We start from the raw sequence: 19,767 nt of genomic DNA, 5'->3' as shown, positions 1-19,767 counted from the left end.
GTGGACCCCATCCTCTTAATTAATTTTTAAATTACTTTTTAGTTAAATCTATCTACTTATTTATATTTTTAAAAAGGAGACCCTTATCTTATCCCGACCTCCGGATCGATTTATCGTTCAGTAACACCCGCGGCGAGGATCCTCATGCGATATTTGTTTTGGTTTAAAAAAATTAAAGGAGAGTGAAAAGCCGGAGGAAACCCTATCTCTTCTTGTGTGCGTGTGATGACCTTGGCGGCGAGCTCTTGATATTTTTGTTCCTCGTTGAATTTTTGTGACGAAAGATGCAAGGTAGGTGCTTGAATTTTTATTGTGGTTGTGAGATCTTACTTATTCTCATCCTTAGTTTTCACCCTATAGACTACCTTAAGGAATTTGATATGTGTTCACCAACCTTTGTGTTTATTCATTCATTTATGCACATGATTTATGTTTGTTAGGGCATCCTTCGAGTGCTTGATTTTTGGATAATCGATTTGGAGTCTTGGGTTGTGAGACATTTAGGTAAGTATCCACATATAAATTATAATACGTATATAGACCTTTTTAAAACTAGATAAATTTGTGAAAATCAATATTTAATTTATTTATTTTTGTGATAATTAGGTTTTACATTTTACTATTCAAATGTTGTTTTTTTATAATTAATACTATTTTTCGGAATTATTTTTAATTTATTTAATATTTTCAAATTGATGATCTTCTTTTTGAATCGAAGTGTTTACATGTGCGATTGCAATCTTGATTTTTATTTAAAGTTTTGAATTTCAAGATAATTCATTTAAATTCTGATTTTTTTTCTTTTTCTAAAATTTCATATCTTCTGAAATTTTACATACTGTATTGAATTATAATTATTTAAAAATTTCTTAATTTTTGGAAATTTGTTTAAATTGTGAATAATTCTTGGGTTTAAAGTCCAGATTATGTATTATTTATTTATTTTTGAATTTCAGTATTTATTTAATTTTTTTGATTAAAAAGTATTATTATTTTTTTATTATCATTCATGTTTTGTATTCCATTAATTGGTGTATTTTGATATGACAAAAAAATGGGGATCATATTCTTGTAAATTTTTTTATACTTTGCTTGTTTTTGAATTTTTGTTAGTTACATCGTTTTTGTGAACAAGGTACTTTGATATAGAAATTAGTCCCCTACTAACTTTGCAACAACCCCATCCTTTGGGGGTTAAACAGCGGCAGGTGTCGACACGTATTTTTGTTCTAGAAACTATAGTGTCCCAACGCTTGCCGTCGGTGCGAGAATATCGGCCTTTGTTAATTTTGGCTCGGTGTCAGAGGGTAAAAAAATATGACTTTTTGTTTTTGTCTCGGGTCACGAGGGTAAATATATGAATTTTTGTGATTTGGTTTTTGGGCGATAGTTGTTTGGGGACCTATATGCTTAATTTTTGACATCTATGTTATGTGAATTAAACTTATGGTTGGTTTTTGCAAATCATTAAATTATGATTTTTTTGATAAGTGATCCCTATATTTTTTTAGTGGGTGCTTATTGGGATGCATCAAGCTCATAAATTTTTTGTTATTTTTTTCTTTCGGATCGGGGTAGAGGTCGGTGACGGATAGCTTAGCGAGGGATCGTTGGGACCACCGTCAATCTTCTTAGCATGTAATAAGTCCCGTTTGTTGTGGGCATAGTTTTTTTATGTGATTAAATTTGTAGCATAGTGCGAAAGACACTTAGTTATTTCTTTTTAGTGTTGAACTCCATTCTTGTTTCTAGCCTTTTGCTCTCTGTTAGACTTTTTGTGATTTGTTGAGAACAGGGTTTTGAGGCCTTACATGCCCTCTCGGGCCTCGGCTTGGATGGTGTGTGGCCGTTTTGGCGATCTGCCCTGAGGTGCAGGGAGCCAGGGGTTCGAGCGTGACGATGTCGGTTTCAATTGCAAAAAAATGTGTTGCTTTTTGATGTTCTCTCGTGCTTGCTCAGGATGATAGGAAGACCTTGCCCATCTATCCTTATCGGGAAGAACTACTCCAGGCTGTTAATGATCGTCAGGTCAGTATAGTTTTTGTACTGGTTTGGTTCTATTTCCTTTTGGAACCAGTAACTGTTCTTGTCTGTCCATAATTTTTCTAGATATTGCCTTCATGTTATTCTTCAATTTTTTTTCCTGCATATTCCATGTTTGAGCAGCATTCAGTGGATAATTTTATTTGCTTGTCTGAGGCCATAGCAAACAGTTAGCTGCATGTGGACTCTCACATTATTTCTGTATTGCAATAATGGGAGTTATCATTGATTGGAAGAGATTGCAGCCCTTACTCACTATTTTGTTTTTGTGTTACTAGATTGCTAAAACTTAGACAATTGATACTTGAGTTATACAGGCTTGGATGTCAATCATAACTATTGCTGGATTTTCATCTAGATTTGTAACCCATGCATTCTTTGAAGAATCTCCAAAACCCTCTTCACTGCCTTTCACCTTCTATTCTATAAAAGAACGAAATGGCGAACATCAATTTTTACTGGTCTATATTTTTTGTAGTGTACATGAAGTCAGACTTAGCCAGTAGTGACTTTGGTGTTCTCTCTCGGTTTCGATGTTGTGCTTGTGCTGAGTTATACCAATAGTGGGTTATATTATCCATATGCTCTAATTTTTATGTGCATTATACAACCCTATTCATGCTTGTTGCAACAAACTGAAGCTGTGAAAAAAATCTATGGCTGTAAATTATTTAAAACCAATGGACCTTTACTGACCTATATCATTAGTATAAGATTAAAAAAAGTTGTGCACAATAATGTTAGGCATATCAAATGATAGTTGTGGGGTATCCATTACGGGACAAATGCTGGACTTTGGTAAAGGAAGATGAGCCCTTGTTTGTCTATGGTGATAAGCTAGTCTGTGGTACATGCCACTAGGTGGCAATATCCAACGTTTGTGTTCTGACGGGTTAAAATCATTTTTTTTTTCTTTTGTAATAGGTCCTTGTAATTGTTGGAGAGACTGGCTCTGGAAAGACTACTCAAATACCTCAATACCTTCATGAAGCTGGGTATACAAAACGTGGGAAGGTATTGCATGAAGGGATTTGATATCATACTTGTAATTTTTCTTAGAACCACCACGTTACTGACTAGAAGAATAATTGGCAAGTTTTTGTACGTCTTTGCTTGTCTCTGCTTGTCTCAGAACCTATGTTTTGCGTCTCTTAAAACCTTGTGACGGGAATCTGTGCATTTTACTTATATTCTTTTACTGCCCATACTATGTTTTCCTGTGTTGAATGTAATATGTGCTTCTAAAAAGGGGCCGTAGGTCCATAAATGAAATAGTCCCTGAACTCTCATTCATAAGTTTTTGTAATTGCTCTATATGTTATTTGGTTTTCCAAAAGTTTCCGGAATTTTGTGTTTTTATGAATTACTCATCTATTTATTTAACCATTACATTTTTTAAAAAAAAAAAAATTATTTGTAGTTTTTAGTTGCATGTTGTTGACCTTATTAACTTATTATAGGTTGGATGCACACAACCGCGACGTGTTGCAGCCATGAGTGTTGCTGCACGAGTGTCACAGGAGATGGGTGTGAAACTAGGTCATGAGGTGTGTCTGTTTAGCCCCTTGGTTTCCTGTCCACCTGCAGTTGTGCAAATAATCTTTTTTCACATCTAGTTGATTATGATATGGTTCATTCATTATCATCTGATTCTGCTTCCTGTATGTTGTGGACATGCAGGTTAGGTTGGCTATTCTGAAATATATGACAGATGGGATGTTGTTGCGTGAATTCCTTGGTGAGCCTGACTTGGCCAGTTACAGGTGGATTTCAAATTTAGGAGACACTTGGTTATCACAATTGTATTTTCCATTTTTATGTATCTAACTTTTTGTTTAACATCCTTAGTGTCGTAATGGTGGATGAGGCACATGAGAGAACACTCTCAACAGACATTTTATTTGGTTTAGTGAAGGTAAGCTGAATTTTTATCAAGATCTGTAAAAAATAATATATATATATATATATATATACATATATATATAAGATATTTTAAATAAAAAAAAATGTAAAAACTAAGACATGCATCAAAGAGGATTTGAGCCCGGCCTGATGGGACATAATCATAAATCTTATAAATAAGCCCACACACAACTCAAGCACATGTCTGTTCCTTGTTTTTGAGTGCCCAATTATTATATATTATATTAATTTAACTATAGAAAAATCGGAAAAAAAAAATAAACTTTATGTGGCATGTAAGATAGTCTTCGCGGCTCCAAGGGGAGTTTTAGCCCATGTTAGCCCTTCTGGTTCTGCCCTTGTTTTTACCTTCACACTTCTAAAAAACAAGAGTAGACGACACCATGAATAGTGGCGATCTCATTCCCATGACGCGTTTGTAGCGTCATAACCTCAATGTTCTCGTGGTGAGGAAAACGGTACGACAATGACGACAGGGAGGAAGGAGAAGCACACAGAGAAGAGTAGTGTTTGAAGACCTCACGGTAGATTTCAAAGAAATACTCATAAATTTTTCAAAGAGGTCCTACAAAAATTATAAAAATATGGCCATATTAATTAAAGTCACTATTTTCTTTCTTATTCATATTAAGTCATTCCCATGTCATTTTTTTCCTCTCTTTTCACAAATATTCAAAAATTATTATTATTATTATTATTATTATTATTATTTAAAAAGATGGATAAACCACTTTCATAAAAAAAAAAGTAAAATAAAATAAAACAGTACAGTGCTCCCAAAACAAAATATTCAAGATTTATTCAGCTAGACCCTTAAAAGCTCAACTTTTCCATATTATTACTATTATTATTATTTTAATTTTACAAGCAAATCCTCCAATTTCTTTACTTTCACATCTTTTACCACTTTTGAAAATAAACCCGGATTTTTTTTTCACACTTTAGGTTTTTATATATTCTTCTTCTTTTCTATAGGATATATTTACTCTTAAAATGCTCCAGTAGCGGAGCAGGAAAGCCCGAAAACGGAAAACCATGTCACCCTGCTCCACAGGGATCAGCAGGGAACCGGATGATCCCTTCCGATCACCGGTCGAACAACTTTTCCCTCGTTTAATTATTAAAGACTTTCACCCCTCCCTTCTCCACATCCCGATTCATCATGCCTCGTCTTCCTTTTGATCCAAAAGAGATGAAAACATATACTCACGAGACAGTGCCCGCAAGGGCAAATTGCCATCTACATAATATCTTCACTCGTGATTATACTACATGTACAATGCTTTATAAACACATAAGCAGAAACTTTAGCTTTTTATAGTGCTTTTGAACTTTTAAACATTGTTTTACATGTTATGAGCAGGCACACAGTCAACTTAACTCTGACCATTCTTTTATAAAAGAAGTTTCCAAGTAAAAACAACTAAATAAATAACTTAAATGAACCACCAGATACATTATCATATAATAATACACTTTCAATCACAACAAAATAATTAACACAAAAATAAACAATATAAAATACCTCACTGTCATCATCGCCATCATCAACCTCAGAAGTACGGCTTCGAACTTGCCGCCCAACATCTTTGGATATAGTCACCTAATGTATAGCATAAATCAAAAGAAAATCAAGTATCTGACAACATAGAACTGAATGACAACTTACCATATGAAAGGGAAAGTGCTATGAAGGAAAACACCATCATCTGCATCATCTTGGGTTTCATTTTTCATCCTAAAACGCTTTCTATGGGATTCTTTTTTCTCGGGCTGAGAAGTTGCAGAGGTGGCAGTTACTGAGCCAGCTCCTTCATCATCATCATCATCATCATCATCGTCCAACAATTTGTAATTCTTTGCTTCAAACAAAGATGCTTCTTTTTCCTGGTTTTGGTAATCCTGGATCAAGTAGAAAACATATAAACCTAATGATATACTTAACAATTTAAAAAAGAAAGCACCCAACTATCACAGTTTGTAATCAAAGCAGTAAATAACTTCTGCAATTTTAAGAGCCTTTGACATGTAACTTTGAACAGATTAATGTACCTTTTCTAAACTGATTGCAACCATAACCATCATTGCAACAGAGATTGAAAGGGAGCCACTCGTACCAGATTGTTTGTGAGGAACTTTAGCAAATATCTCTTCAGCAAACGACCGTGTCTCTGCTGATGAAGAAAACCCATATTCCAACAACTTGCTTAGAAGATCAGAGGGTGAAGACGATTCCTTAGCTGCAAGATCAACCAAAATTCATTCCCAAACTAACTAAAATTAACATAGAATGGTTTGAAGAAATTCAAAATTAATCTCCTGATAATTACACAAACTGCTAACATATTGCAAGACAAAGCTCTTGATGTATCCCATCAGAGTCCTCAGCTTATCCGAAAACCGAGTTTTCAAGTAGCTCTTGCTTGCCATTTTTTATCCTAATGCACAAACATCAACGTCTTCAAAGGAATGAAATGAAGATATGAACTCAAAACATGAACAAGATTACAGAAAAAAAAAAACACATAAAAACCACCAATTCCAGAGTTTACGATCTCGTTGAGAACAAATTTAAAAACACATTGACAACCACTGTTTCTAGGGTCTACAATCTCATTAAAAAAACGACTGAAAACACAACAAGATCCATTATTTCTAGGGTTTACAATCTCATCAAGAAACGATTGAAACACATGCAGAATCACTATTTCTAGGGTTTACGATCTCATCAACCAGCAATTGAAAGCACCCGCAGAACCAAACACATCCAGAACCATAAAGTCTAGGGTTAGGCCATTGAGCAAGAGACTATCAGGGCATTACCTGGATATCAACAAAAGGATGCACACGTCGGAGATCGAGGAAGGAGAACGGAGAGGTTTGCTTCAAGCTTGCTGCCCCGGAGAATGGCGAAAGATCGCAGTGATCGATGAGCGCGAATTTGGGATGGTTATAACCCAAAAGAAAACGCCGTGTTTTTTTTGCTTGCATGCCCCTTGAAAAAACAGAAAATTATTTACACACCGCCATAAAAATAACATTTGCTTGTAACCTAGTGCCAATGGGTCTTTGGTTTTTATTGCACAAAACGAATGTGAGATAATCAAAATGTTTCAAATTCAAAACTCATTGAAAACAATAAAAATGATGAGTTATCAGTTGTGGGTGTGGGCTCGCAACCCAAACCCCTTATCTCGTCCCCGGTTAAAAATTTGCAGGTTGAATAATTAATTCTCAACCCGCATGCAAGCTCCTGATATGTATAGCGTTTGTTGCTTTCATAAAAAAATAAATAAATAAATAAAAATAATAAAATAATAAAAAACTATTTGATGAGGGGTTTGGGTTGCAAGCTCCTGAAAATGTTTTTTTTTATAACAAATTGGATAAGCCACTGCAGGGACATGTGCTCTCACTATCTCACCCATTAGCTGAGGTTAAAACCTACATTTTTGGTAAACACACAAACACCCTACAAAAACTAATGCCAATAGTTGGTAAAATGGGTTTTTTCTTTCATGCCCTTTTAATATAATATATATATATATACTGCATAAAAAATAACATATATTCATATATTAATAAATTGTTTATATATTTTTATAACTCACTATTATTTGCTAATATCTCTGAAATAAAAAAATAATTAATTTTTTTAATAATTAAACTATCTTTTACCTTTCTCCTTTTTATTTTTAAAAATAAAATAAAAGCCAAGTTTAGCTAGCAAACATTATCAAGCCAATGCCATATGTCTACAATGCACTAAGCATCTCTTTCTTTTTGCTGCATAATCATCGACAATTACATCGTAAAATTCCAATCTCTGATTTCTAAGTTTGTAAACACAAAAGCACCATTCAATTTGAAATCCAATCAAAAGTTGAAATATATTTATGAGAAGTCCAAAGTTATCGATGAGATAACATATAAAGCAGGATAGCTAGCAAACATTATCAAGCCAAGGTCATATGTCTACATTGCAGCAAGCATCTAATTTCATTGTTGAATAACATTTCTCATTGCAATCATGTTCAATCACTAAAAATTACTTCTTTCAGTGCACACTAAGGCGGGTCTCTGTGGGTGCTTCCTAATTCCTATATAGAGGGACATCGAACAAGAGTAAAAAGTTATTGTAGAAATTCTGTGAAATGAAAATAGGTCTAAAGCGCATAGGCCCTTTATATGAAAAAACAAAAATATTAGTTTGATTCCAAGGATTAATTTTAAAAAGAAAAATAGAGACCAAAGTTGCAGCTACTCACTGTATTCATGCTTAAGAGGCTACATGTGATCTTCTTTTTTGTTAAAGGACCAAACCAAACTCCTTCATTTATTTATTTATTTTAAAATTATCAAGTTTAGGGACCAAAAGAATAAAAGATGCATAGTTTTTGGACCAAAAACTGCACTATCACCATGAAATTATAAACAGAAGACAGAATTCATCCTTGAATCCCTACCAGCTGGTTTCATTGCACATCAGTGTTATTAAAAGCGAGAAAGGCGCTCAGGTGTAGGCGAGGCCCTGGCGCCTCAACACATCCTTCGGCGAACTCTTTTTGCCCTGCGCCAAGCATAAAAGCCTTTTTTTTTCCCTATCAACCTATATTTAATGCTTTCAATCAATGTTAATTGGGATCTAAAAAAACACTTACTAATAAGGAACAAAAAATTAGGGGAGAAAAACTAGGCGATTTTACAAAGGCACAACTACTAATAAGTAGGGAAATAAATTTAGGGAGAAAAACTAGAAGATTTTAAAAGATGTGCTTACTAATAAGGAATGAAATAAATTTAGGAGAGAAAAACTAAGTGATTTAAATGTACAACTGCTATTTTTTAAAAGAATAATGAGTAAATTAAGGGATTAACTAATTAATTAGAGAAAATTGAAGAAGCATCAAAAGTTGCACTCTAAATCTAGTGATGAAGTTGAAGCTAGTTTAGATGATGAGGATGATGATATTGTAGAATTAGATGACTAATGAAGGTAAAGTTTTCATTTTAAAAACTTTAGTAGTTCTAGACTTCTAGGAAGTGTTTTGCTTAACTTTATGCCATGATTTGTTTGACTTTATGTTTTGCTTTGCTTGACTTAATTATTCCAAAAATTACATATATATATATATATATATATAAGTTATTTATTAACTAGCGCTTTATTTCGTTCGGGCGTGCACCTTTTGTGGCGCCTCTCGCCTTTGGCAATAAAAAGTCTTAGCGCTTGGAGAACGCCAACTTCAAACCACTTAACCACCTATAAATAGCCAAACACCTAGTGGATACATTAGGAATGTCTAAGTTGCCATCTGGTATCCTACCATACTGCGTGAGTGTGATACATTTTATGCTTCGAGCTTCTAGGTTTATTGCAGAGTATGTGATATATCGAAACCAAATCTTTTTTATTGCATATCACGATATCATACATTAACTGCCACAAACCAAAAGTAACATGTCTTGCTATTATAAGCCATGTATATGTCAGAGGACTAACCTTACAAAGAGAAGTCCTGCAGTGAGAACCATCCCTCCAATTGCCCATGAAACCTTTTCAGTATTGCCCAACCATTGCCGAAAATCTTCAAGCACCATAGAGTTCCCACCCTTAAAAAGGGACCTAGATCGAGGAGTGCTCCATGAACCAGCAACTGATTCAATGCTTGATTTCTCTCCGTAACAGAAGGGCACACTGTCACTCCGGGAGATAAAATTAGCCGGTTGCACCGCAAAACCCGCTAAGTGGCAGAGTTCCGTACCATTTGAGACCCATTCGCTTGCCCTGCCACAAACGACATCACTAGGTCCACATGGAAACAATACCTGATAAGAATAAACCAGACTCAGTTCTTTGCTTGACGACAAATAACAGTCCACTAATGAGCCGTCATGCACATTTACAAATCACAATCACAAGCATGACATCTTGAACAAAAGCTTTCATGCCATTGATATATATATATATATATATACACACGTAATTAATTGATTCAGATTCATTACATACTAACTTTATTATCACTATATCTGAATACAAAATCAATTAAAGTAGTTATCTTTCTATAGACGATAAGAGATTGTCTAGAAAACTTAGTGTACCATACATGAGCAGAAAGATCAACTGAAACATCATGTTCAGACATATGAAGCCGCAAAGTATCTCAAGCAATATCCTTTGTCCTGATGATCTCTTAAATTGTCTAGAGTTAACAGTTTAATCAACATCCACTTGATGAAGACAAATGGCTAAAACAACATCCTTTGTCCTGATGAGCTCTTATATTGTCTAGAGTTATCAGTTTAGTCAACATCCACTTGATGAAGACAAACAACCAATTTTAGCCAGTAATCAGAAGGAACAAAGCGGTCTAAACAGTTCAAAAAGCAGGCAAAACCCTAACAAACCCTGTTAATTTTTGAATCGAAATCTAACACAAAACAAATACAATGATCAAATCCACAGCAAACTGAGATTAATAATCACCTGTGTCTTTTCATCAATGGAGAAGTAAGCATTGGCACAAGCCTGAAAAATCCCATCACAAAAAGATTCACAAATTAGAGGAGGCCCAGGCTGAACACCAACAAGAGGATGGCATATAGAGCACTCCAACAATTCCCACAAACTGAAACACTCTTGACTGGCTTCTCCAGCAGAAGCCAACCTTCTAATAGCCAACAAAGCAGGGTAAGTCTGAGCTAAATCACAACAAGTACTCTTTCTGAAAACCCTACAAAGCGCCAGATCTCTTGGTCCTCTGGAGACAAATCCAGGGGCCTTCCCTTCAGATGAAAATGGAGGGAAGCGACCACCAGGAGACACACAAACTCCACTAGATTTACCTGAAAAATTCTCAAGCATTCAGTGATCAATTAAAGCCAAGAATCAAGGAAAAACAAAACTATAAATCATGGTATTAAGAATCAAACACAAAATGATCACTTTATGAATCGAAGAACGAGTATAGTGGATTGAGAAACCCTAGAGAGAGAATTGAGGGGCTCTTACCAGCCAAGGATGGGATCACAAGGACGAAGAGAAGGAGGAGGAGCAATGGAGCCATACCATGAGAGAAACAAGGATTCTTTCTTCTTCTCGATGATGAGCTTCTCATTTCGATGATCTATTGATGATCATTCTCGGGATCATCACTTTTAGTGCATTGAGATCTGTGCTCTAATTATTAGTGAATTCTTTTTCGCTTATTTATGTTTGGTAATTTCACTAATTTGCTCTGGATAGTCTTGCCCGAGGGGTCAAAGATCGACGAAATCTCAAACATTCGGCTGCTGGAAGCGCAATGATCAGTGGCGCTGGCGCTGGCTGTGGCTGGCGGCGGTCGTGGAAAGAACGAATCAATCGCCCTCGTGGTGAGGGCAACCATCAATCCCCATTTAATTATTAAAGACTTCATCCCCTCCTTCTTCACATCCCATTCATCATGACTCGCCTTCCTTTTGATCAAAAGGAAGACGAGGCATGATCAAAAGGAAGACGAGGCATGATGAATGGAATGTGGAAAAGGAGGGGGTGAAGTCTTTAATAATTAAATGGGGGATTGATGGTTGCCCTCACCACGAGGCGATTGATTCGCTCTTCCCACGACCGCCGCCGCCTCCGCCGCCAGCGCCACCGATCATTGCGCTTCCAGCAGCCGGAATGAGATTTCATCGATCTCTGACCCCTCGGGCAAGACTATCCATACAGTCAAGCCACTGGAGGTCACTGCTGAATCCTCCGCCGCCACCACCCCCGCTGCCTCCGCCACCCCTGACACCGCCGCCTCCGCCATCGCTGCCTCCGAGGCCCCGGCCCCCATCGCCGCCGGCGTCATTGCTAGTGCTTTCCCCGCCACCACCGCCGCTGAATTCGCCACCCCTGCTGCCGCCGCCACCCCTGAATCCTGAAAACAACTACACACTGTCAAGAAAAGCTCAGATACACTCAAGGATCTCTTCGGCAATCGACTTTTCTGGTACACTGAAAACCTGTATATAGAAGTATTCATGTTAAATAATGCCGGTTGAATCATTTATACACTCGACATTATTGCTGAACAATAGTTAATGTAGGACGTGGTCGGACGACGTTCAGCACGCCTCTTGCTGTAGCCTGTTGTCGGAGAAAAGCTCAGATACACTCAAGGATCTCTTCGGCAATCGACTTTTCTGGTACACTGAAAACCTGTATATAGAAGTATTCATGTTAAATAATGCCGGTTGAATCATTTATACACTCGACATTATTGCTGAACAATAGTTAATGTAGGACGTGGTCGGACGACGTTCAGCACGCCTCTTGCCGTAGCCTGTTGTCGGAGAAAAGTCAAATTAGAATTATATCTCCAAAACTGGACTCAGCTCTCACAGCATATGAGCTTACCTCGAAGAAGGAATTAAAATTCAAGCGCATGAGGAATTGTTGCAGAAATGGTGCTCGCTGACTTCCTGCGAGCCGGCTACTCCGGAGAATTGTGTACAGAGAATTTGATTTCTTGCCAAATTCCTGGGTCACCAGATGAAAATAATGAAATGACAAGTAAAACAAAAAGGTGGACTTGAGGTCGATCAGTTATTGGTATATCTCATTAGCAAAGCTTAATCAGAGGGAAAGAAATTTGTAGATGTTACCTAGGTAATTTGCTCCAGTTCAGATATGTCTAGGGTTAGTTTCATAATGTTTGATGTTCCAGCAAAACTACAGGCAAGGTTTCATTATGCTGTCTAATATTCTTGATATAGAGCCAATATCCAGGAAGGATTGCAAAATCAAAGCTGACAAATAACTGCAAATAGAGATGAGCACGTCAGCATTGAAATAAATATGTTTGTTTATTATTGACACCAGAAGATGTTAAGAGAAGGGTATAAAAAACTGTTGTATGATATGCTCCAACAAAAAATCATATGTTCCCTAACTCGCCACATCGTGTTATACCGCCTTTGTAGGTGAGATATGGAGCTGCTTTTCTTATCTTTGTGATAGTTAGCAAAGTCAACATGTTCTTGATGCATAACAGAAGCCCATGATTTCTCCAATTCCATCTGTGTACGCTTAAGCCTTATTAAATACTGAAAAACTTTGTGGTACCTGAAACAATCCACTGCTTTCTTATATTAGATGAACACAGACGACAATTAAATTAAAAGAAGTTTGTGAACCTCAGAGCTGAGGTTCATGAGTTTGGTTACACACTTTTTTGCAATTCAGAAATCAACAAAAAACTTCATTCATGGAACTCACTTGGATAGGACCTCTTGGGTGAAAAACAGCTGCAAGGGCCAACCAACAGAATATTCAAGGGCCATTCCATCCCAACCATCAACTGAAAGTTCTGATGAGGCAGTTCCTTGTGATAGAACACCGGGAACACCATCAGTGCTAAGCTTCATCTTTGATAAACCCACTTGACCAGCACCCACACTGATACCGAATGAGGGCATTCGGCGGAAAAACGAGAAAATAATAATCATGGTGCATGCACATTAGAAGCTCCCAAAAGAGAGGAACCATGCACAAGATCCAAATTCAGACTATCTCCATTGGAGAGGCATCTGCTGTGGCTGGATTTACTAACTGTGATGATCATTACCAAACAATTTTAAATGATTTGAACTCAGTTCAATTCAATAATATGAGGGCAAATAGTAGACAAAAGGCACCAACCTAAGTGAGACTCTTGAAAAGTACTTGTCTTCATCACCTATAGTCTTTAATACAGCCTGCATTAAGTAATGGCAATAGTTCATACTCGTTTTAATAAATAAAGCTTTGCCAGTAGTCAGGGCCTCTACCCAAGCCTAATGTACCAATTAGAGGATGCAATTTCATTGATGTAATGAGCTTTGATGAAAAGAAATCTGAATCTTACAAGCTGAAATAGGACCATGAGATCTGCTTCAGCAGTGGATTGGCAAGGGGTAGACGCATCAATTGTCGGCTTTCCTCAAGAAAGCACTGAAAGTTACACAAGGAGAATGAGATAAGTTACATGGCAGGACCTCATATAGAATATTCTAGAAAATCAAACAGCCACAAACCGCTGAATTTGGGTAGGAGAATCACAGATATGCCTCTTGAGACTGACAATACCACCAATGGCAAGAAAGAAACCTCAAAGCTACCAATACTAATCACCACATAAAGGGTAAAATCACACTCTTCAATGTATCTCACATCATATGCAAACACACTATTTCAGTATGATGGCAATGGTAATATGGTAATGGTTCTAAAGGACTATAAAAAGTTTGAGGAGAATTAAAAGAAAGCCCTCCTGAAAAAAATCTCCTTTTGCTAATAGGAAATAGTCTTTAAGGGCCTTTAAATGGCCATTCAAATCTGCGCGTATGACAACAAGCTGTAACAAAAAAGAGGATGACTCAGTAAGAATTTATAAAAGAGTAAGAATATCAAAATTTTGCAAGTATGACAGTAGCACAACCTGCCAGAGATGATTTGCTGCAATAATGCGGATAGAACTAACAGCAGATTCAAAAAACCTTTTGTTAAACTCAGGTGATTCCTTCAAGACAAGAAATACAGCTGAAAATTCACAATATTTGTAGACAAGGAATTCATAAAAATTGCAAGCAAAGAAAGAATAGATATCTATGTCAGCAATAGGACCGAGCATGTATGCAAACAGAAAAAATACAAATCCAATAAACCTTTAGCTGTCGAAGCATTGCATAAATCTTATCAGACTCAGATTGGGGAAGTAGTTCTTCAAACAAATCAATACCCTTAAAGAGCTCCTTTTGGGGTGCACCACCTCCTAAAGAACCTTGCAGCTTAGAATATCCTCTCAAAACTGGGTGGTGCACAGCTGTTGGTTGTAGTTTGAGACTAGAACTTGGATCCCGGAGAACCCTTACTGCCTTGCCGGAAAAAAGAATCGACTCGGAAACAGGCATACGTATATACTCTGGTAACATATCCTGCATATCACCATAAAGATGATTAGCTTAGCGAATTAGGTCTAAACAATAATGGAAGAAATAAAATAAAAAAATGCAACAGCATCAATGTTAGTAATGAAATCCAATGGTTTAATTTAATCACTTGAAATTCTATATATTAGCAAGACAAGTATGATTTTCCTATCCACAAAGCAAAATACTACAGTATACCAGAAAAATATGGAATCCTGAGTGTCAGTCAGTCAGAGATGCATCTTCAAATGACTTCTGCTTCAGCTTGTGATCCGAATCAGGTTGAGATGATTCATTTTCTACATATCTATCTTGCCTCTGGGATTATAAATGGTCAGCTTGATGAGAAGGTTATGCCACACATTTGACAAAAGTCAAAAATAAGATTTTAACCAATACATCTATATTCGATAAAATATATGACCAAGGCCACCCATTCCTCGAAGAATAAGATGCAGAATGCAAGGAAAAATTAGGATAACCAGTTACTTGAACTTATTATCTGGCATCTCCAATAACACATGCCGATTATTGAAGATTTCAATTGCAAATTGTCCCATTTCCAACAAATTTACAAATTCAGAAACATAATACCTTCTAATGAAAAATTCTCCATGTTGATCTTGAAGAATTCCGTAAACCATCCAAGAAGCAAGTTGGTTGTACATGACTTGGTGTCCATGCCATAGAAGCCTACTCATTAGCAAATGCCAATCAAAAAATAAAAATTAAGCTTTTAATGCTAATGTTTTAGAACTGCACTCATATAAATCTCCAATTACCTCTGGATACATGCTTGCAATTCCGGGACACCACAATGGCATCTCTTATGCAAAAGATTGAGAAGTTGTCCACCTCTAACGTTTTCACGCTCTATTTCCACAATGAGCTCGTAGAGGGGAGGCAAAAGCACTTCAAACTAAGAGCATTAACATCCCAATAAGCAAAAAATCAATCTTTTCCAAACAAGATGCAAAATTTATGCAATTAAGCAGCAAAAGAGGACAACCTTGTTAAGACCTTTGGTGACAGTAGCCAAAATGGGCATCGGATCAGCAAGCAAGCTCTGCTCCACCTGCAAAACCGCAGACCTATAAACCGATAAAATCTCAACAATTCCATTCGCGATAGCCCTCCGGTAAACACTCCCAGCACCGGCATTTTCCTTCAGCGAAGCATCATCGTTCCCGGAGGAGTAGGCGGAGCTGAGATCACGGGATTTCGAAGCAAATCGATCGAGCTCACGGTCGTAGAAGCTCAAAGAGATGAGGCCTTGGATTAGAGCCTTATCAGAGGGGTCGATGAAAGGAGAGATCGGGGGCGAGCTTGAAGGTGGGGGCTGAGGGAGGATGAAGAGCGTCTCTGGTGGAAGCGTTCTGCCGATTGCTGGAACCCTAGCTTGTTCCCTTGAAAAAGGAAAGAAGAAGACAAAGAAACCTGGAAAAAGATATCAATATGGTTACTGAACTTCTCACTTAGTCATAGCATAAGTCTCCACATAGGGTACAAAACATTTAGGGGGTGTTTGATTCATGAATTCATGCCTTGGGAGTGAGAATGGCATGCACTCATGATATTTAAACCCATGTTTGGCAACAAGAAAAGGAGTGAATAGCGGGTTGGCATGGGAATGAGAAGCATACATGTGGGGCATTTTCAATCCTCCCAAATTGGGGGGATTTGGACTCCTTGGTAATGAAATGACTTTTATACCCCTCCTATATAATAATAAATTTATATTAGTTATTTATTTATTTAATAAATAAATAATTGTTAAATTATATTAATTAGTTGAAATAGTTAATTATAATTAAAAAATAAATAACATATTAAAAATATTAAATAACAATAAAACACGTTATTTATTTATTAATTAATAAAACAAATATTTGTTACATTATATTAATTACTTATAATATTTCATTTTAATTAATTAAAATAAATAATTAAATATATTATAAATACTTAATAATTATAAATCATGCTAATTATTTATTATTTAAAAATAACAATTTATTTTTAAGTTATGTTAATTAGATGAAATATTTAATAACAATAAATTAAAAATAGTTAAATATATTAGAAATATTTAATGATAATTATAATAATTATTTACTATTAAATATAAACTATTGTTTTGTAAAATGTCATCTCATTTGTATAAAAGGGCATAGGTGTAATTATACTATATTTATCTCTCCTACTTTTTTCCATTCCTAACTCTCAATCCTCCAACCAAACACCTTTATCATTATCCTCCCATTTCCCCCTATTCTCATTCACACTCCTCCTTTCTTCTCATTTCCCCCCCCCTTTTCATTCCTATTCCGCAATCCAAACGGGCCCTTATATATATCAAGAGAATTGATCAACTGTAGATAAAGAAGACCAAGACCCTGGTCAGCTGTCTTCCACTTCGGATGCTTGTCCCTAACCTTCTAACAGTTCGCATCAATCCCCCTTCCTTGCAAACTCCTTGTCCTCAAGGAGCGAAATGAGGATACATGGTCTGAACCTCGTCGGCCCACACCCAGGTGGCATCTTCAATTCCCTTGCCACTCCATTGGATGAGCCACTGTGTGATAACTTGATTTTTATGCTTCACAAACCGCCTGTTCAGTATGGTCATTGGTTGTTTCTCTTGGAAATTCAGGATAGTTGGCAGAGAAGATAAAGTTTCTTGAGAATAATGAGCTGGCTTCAATAGAGAGACATGGAATACGTCATGGGTTTTAGAGCCTCCGGCAACTTGAGTCGATATGCCACAGCTCCGATTTTATCCATCACCAAAAAAGGACCATAGTACCTTTTATGCAGTTTGCTATGTCCCCTTGCAATAGAATGCTGAATATGTGGTTGCAGTTTAAGGAGGACCAAATCACCCTTCTGGAACTGGCGTTCAGTCCTCTTTCCATCAGCAATCTGTTTCATTCGATTTGTTGCTCTGATTAAGTGGTGCTTGAGAATTTCAATTGTTGTTTCTCTGCTTCTCATGAAAACATCCACATGTTCAACCTTTGAGTCTTTGGGAATATATGGAATGTGCATTGGTGGTGGAAATCCATAGAGAGCTTGATAAGGAGTCATCTTTATTGTGGAATGGTGTGAAGTATTGTACCAATATTCTGTAAGGCTCAACCATTTCATCCATTCTTTTGGAAGGTCGCCTGTCATGCACCTCAAATAAGTCTCTAGGGACCTATTCACAGCTTCACTTTGCCCATCTGTTTGGGGGTGATATGTTGTGGATAAGTGGAGCGATTCCCCTTGGAGTTTAAAGAATTCCTGCCAAAAGTAGCTTGTGAATACTGGATCCCTGTCAGAAACTATGGTTTGTGGGAGACCATGCAACTTGTATACATTTTTTAGGAAAGCTTCTGCCACTTCTTTAGCTGTGTAGGGGTGAGCTAATCCAACAAAATGTGCAAACTTGGTGAGTCTATCAACAACCACCATCACAACTGTTTTTCCCTCGGACTTAGGCAGTCCTTCTATGAAATCCATGGTTAAATTAGTGAAAATTCCGGTGGGTGGGGTCAATGGCTGTAGGGTACCAGGTGAAGCCACATTCTCATACTTATTTTGTTGGCAGTTCAAGCACTTCCTTATATAGTCTCTTACTGAGCTCCAAATACCCTTCCAATATAAGATTCCTGCAATTCTCTTCCCCGTAACGGCTACTCCCGAATGCCCACCCATTGCGGAATCATGGTACAGTTCCAGGACCTTATTCTTAAGAGCATCATAATTGCCTACCACTAGTTTTCCTTTTATCCTCAACTCCCCCCTTTCCCAACTGTAATTTGGATGTGAAGAAGGATCTTTGATCAACTCTGCGATGATTTTTCTCAAGGTTGAATCTTCTTCCCAAGATGATTTAATGGCTACCAATAGTTGATCAGGAATTATGTACCCGAGAATTGCAGCAACAGTCATGCCATCGGACCTAGAGAGAGCATCTGCCACCAGATTTTCAGCTCCCCTTTTGTATTGAATCTCAAAATTGAAATGTTGCATTTTGATTAACCATGCCTGTTGAGTAGGGGTGGTCAGTCTTTGTTCAATCAAATATTTTAAGCTCATATGATCAGTCCTGATGATGAAGAAATCATTTAACAAGTAGTGTTCCCATTGTTTTACTACAAAAAGAATTGCTAACAGTTCCTTTTCATAGGTTGACAATAATTGCTTGCTACTTGATAAAGCCTTGCTAATAAAAGCTATAGGGTGCCCTTCTTGCATTAGGACTGCCCCTATTCCCCCACCTGAGGCACTAGTTTCTACAATAAAGGTCTTGGAAAAATCAGGTAGCTTGAGCACGGGTGCAGTGATCATTTTCTGCTTGAGCTTGTCAAATGAATCTTGTACATCTTGAGTCCAATTGAAGTTTCCTTTTTTGAGCAGGCTATTAAGAGGTTTTGCAATCTTACTGTAATCTTGTACAAACCTTCGGTAGTATCTAGTCAGACCTAGAAATCCCTTTAACTGCTTTTACATTGGTTGGTGTTGGCCACTGTTTCACTGCAACAATTTTCCTTGGATCTGTCCGTACTTCCTTTGCAGAAATTATGTGACCCAAATACTCAATGTTATTCATACCAACCTGGCATTTACTGCCCTTTGCAAACAGCTGATGTTGTTTCATTAAATTCAATACCTCTTGCAAGTGATGAAGGTGCTCCTCTCTGGTTTTGATGTATACCAGTATGTCATCAAAGAAAACTAATACTGATTTTCTCAAAACTGGCCTGAAAATGGTATTCATTAGAGATTGGAAAGTGGAGGGGGCATTTGTTAGGCCAAAAGGCATAACAATAAATTCATAGTGGCCTGAGTGTGTCTTGAAGGCTGTTTTTGCAA

General features: G+C 36.9%; 1 protein-coding gene, 1 long non-coding RNA gene and 1 pseudogene across 6 annotated transcripts in view; 1 reads left to right on the top strand and 2 right to left on the bottom strand.

Moving 5' to 3' along the window:
• LOC120263857 overlaps nt 1-11,366 on the bottom strand; it is a 27,930-nt gene extending 16,564 nt beyond the window's left edge. Inside the window, exons 1-5 of one of the 4 annotated variants that reach the window (XR_005537150.1) lie at nt 10,982-11,366; nt 10,457-10,815; nt 9,470-9,795; nt 8,433-8,536; nt 6,856-6,961 (exon numbers count right to left, since the gene is read on the bottom strand). Coding sequence is in view for 2 of the 4 variants with exons in the window: in XM_039271832.1 (XP_039127766.1) it covers nt 6,790-6,961; nt 9,470-9,795; nt 10,457-10,815; nt 10,982-11,087 (963 nt within the window). In the remaining 2 variants the exon portion in view is untranslated. Of the gene's footprint in view, nt 1-6,789; nt 6,962-8,432; nt 8,537-9,469; nt 9,796-10,456; nt 10,816-10,981 lie in introns of those variants that run through there. The other 3 variants (XR_005537151.1, XM_039271832.1, XM_039271833.1) reach the window with 3 other exon arrangements.
• On the top strand, nt 1,892-3,978 carry LOC120263859. 2 transcript variants are annotated; one of them, XR_005537153.1, is made up of 5 exons: nt 1,892-2,028; nt 2,968-3,057; nt 3,504-3,590; nt 3,724-3,806; nt 3,892-3,978. It is a non-coding gene; the product is annotated as an uncharacterized LOC120263859 (long non-coding RNA). The 2 variants fall into 2 exon arrangements; XR_005537152.1 differs by having other exon boundaries at nt 3,724-3,978.
• Nucleotides 11,367-11,974: 608 nt separating the features above from the next.
• LOC120263252 lies at nt 11,975-19,242 on the bottom strand (annotated as a pseudogene).
• Nucleotides 19,243-19,767: the final 525 nt, after the last annotated feature.

This window comes from Dioscorea cayenensis, chromosome 6 (genome assembly GCF_009730915.1).
Source record: "Dioscorea cayenensis subsp. rotundata cultivar TDr96_F1 chromosome 6, TDr96_F1_v2_PseudoChromosome.rev07_lg8_w22 25.fasta, whole genome shotgun sequence".
In the NCBI taxonomy this organism is placed as follows: domain Eukaryota; kingdom Viridiplantae; phylum Streptophyta; class Magnoliopsida; order Dioscoreales; family Dioscoreaceae; genus Dioscorea; species Dioscorea cayenensis.
This window is presented reverse-complemented; position numbering and strand designations above follow the sequence as displayed.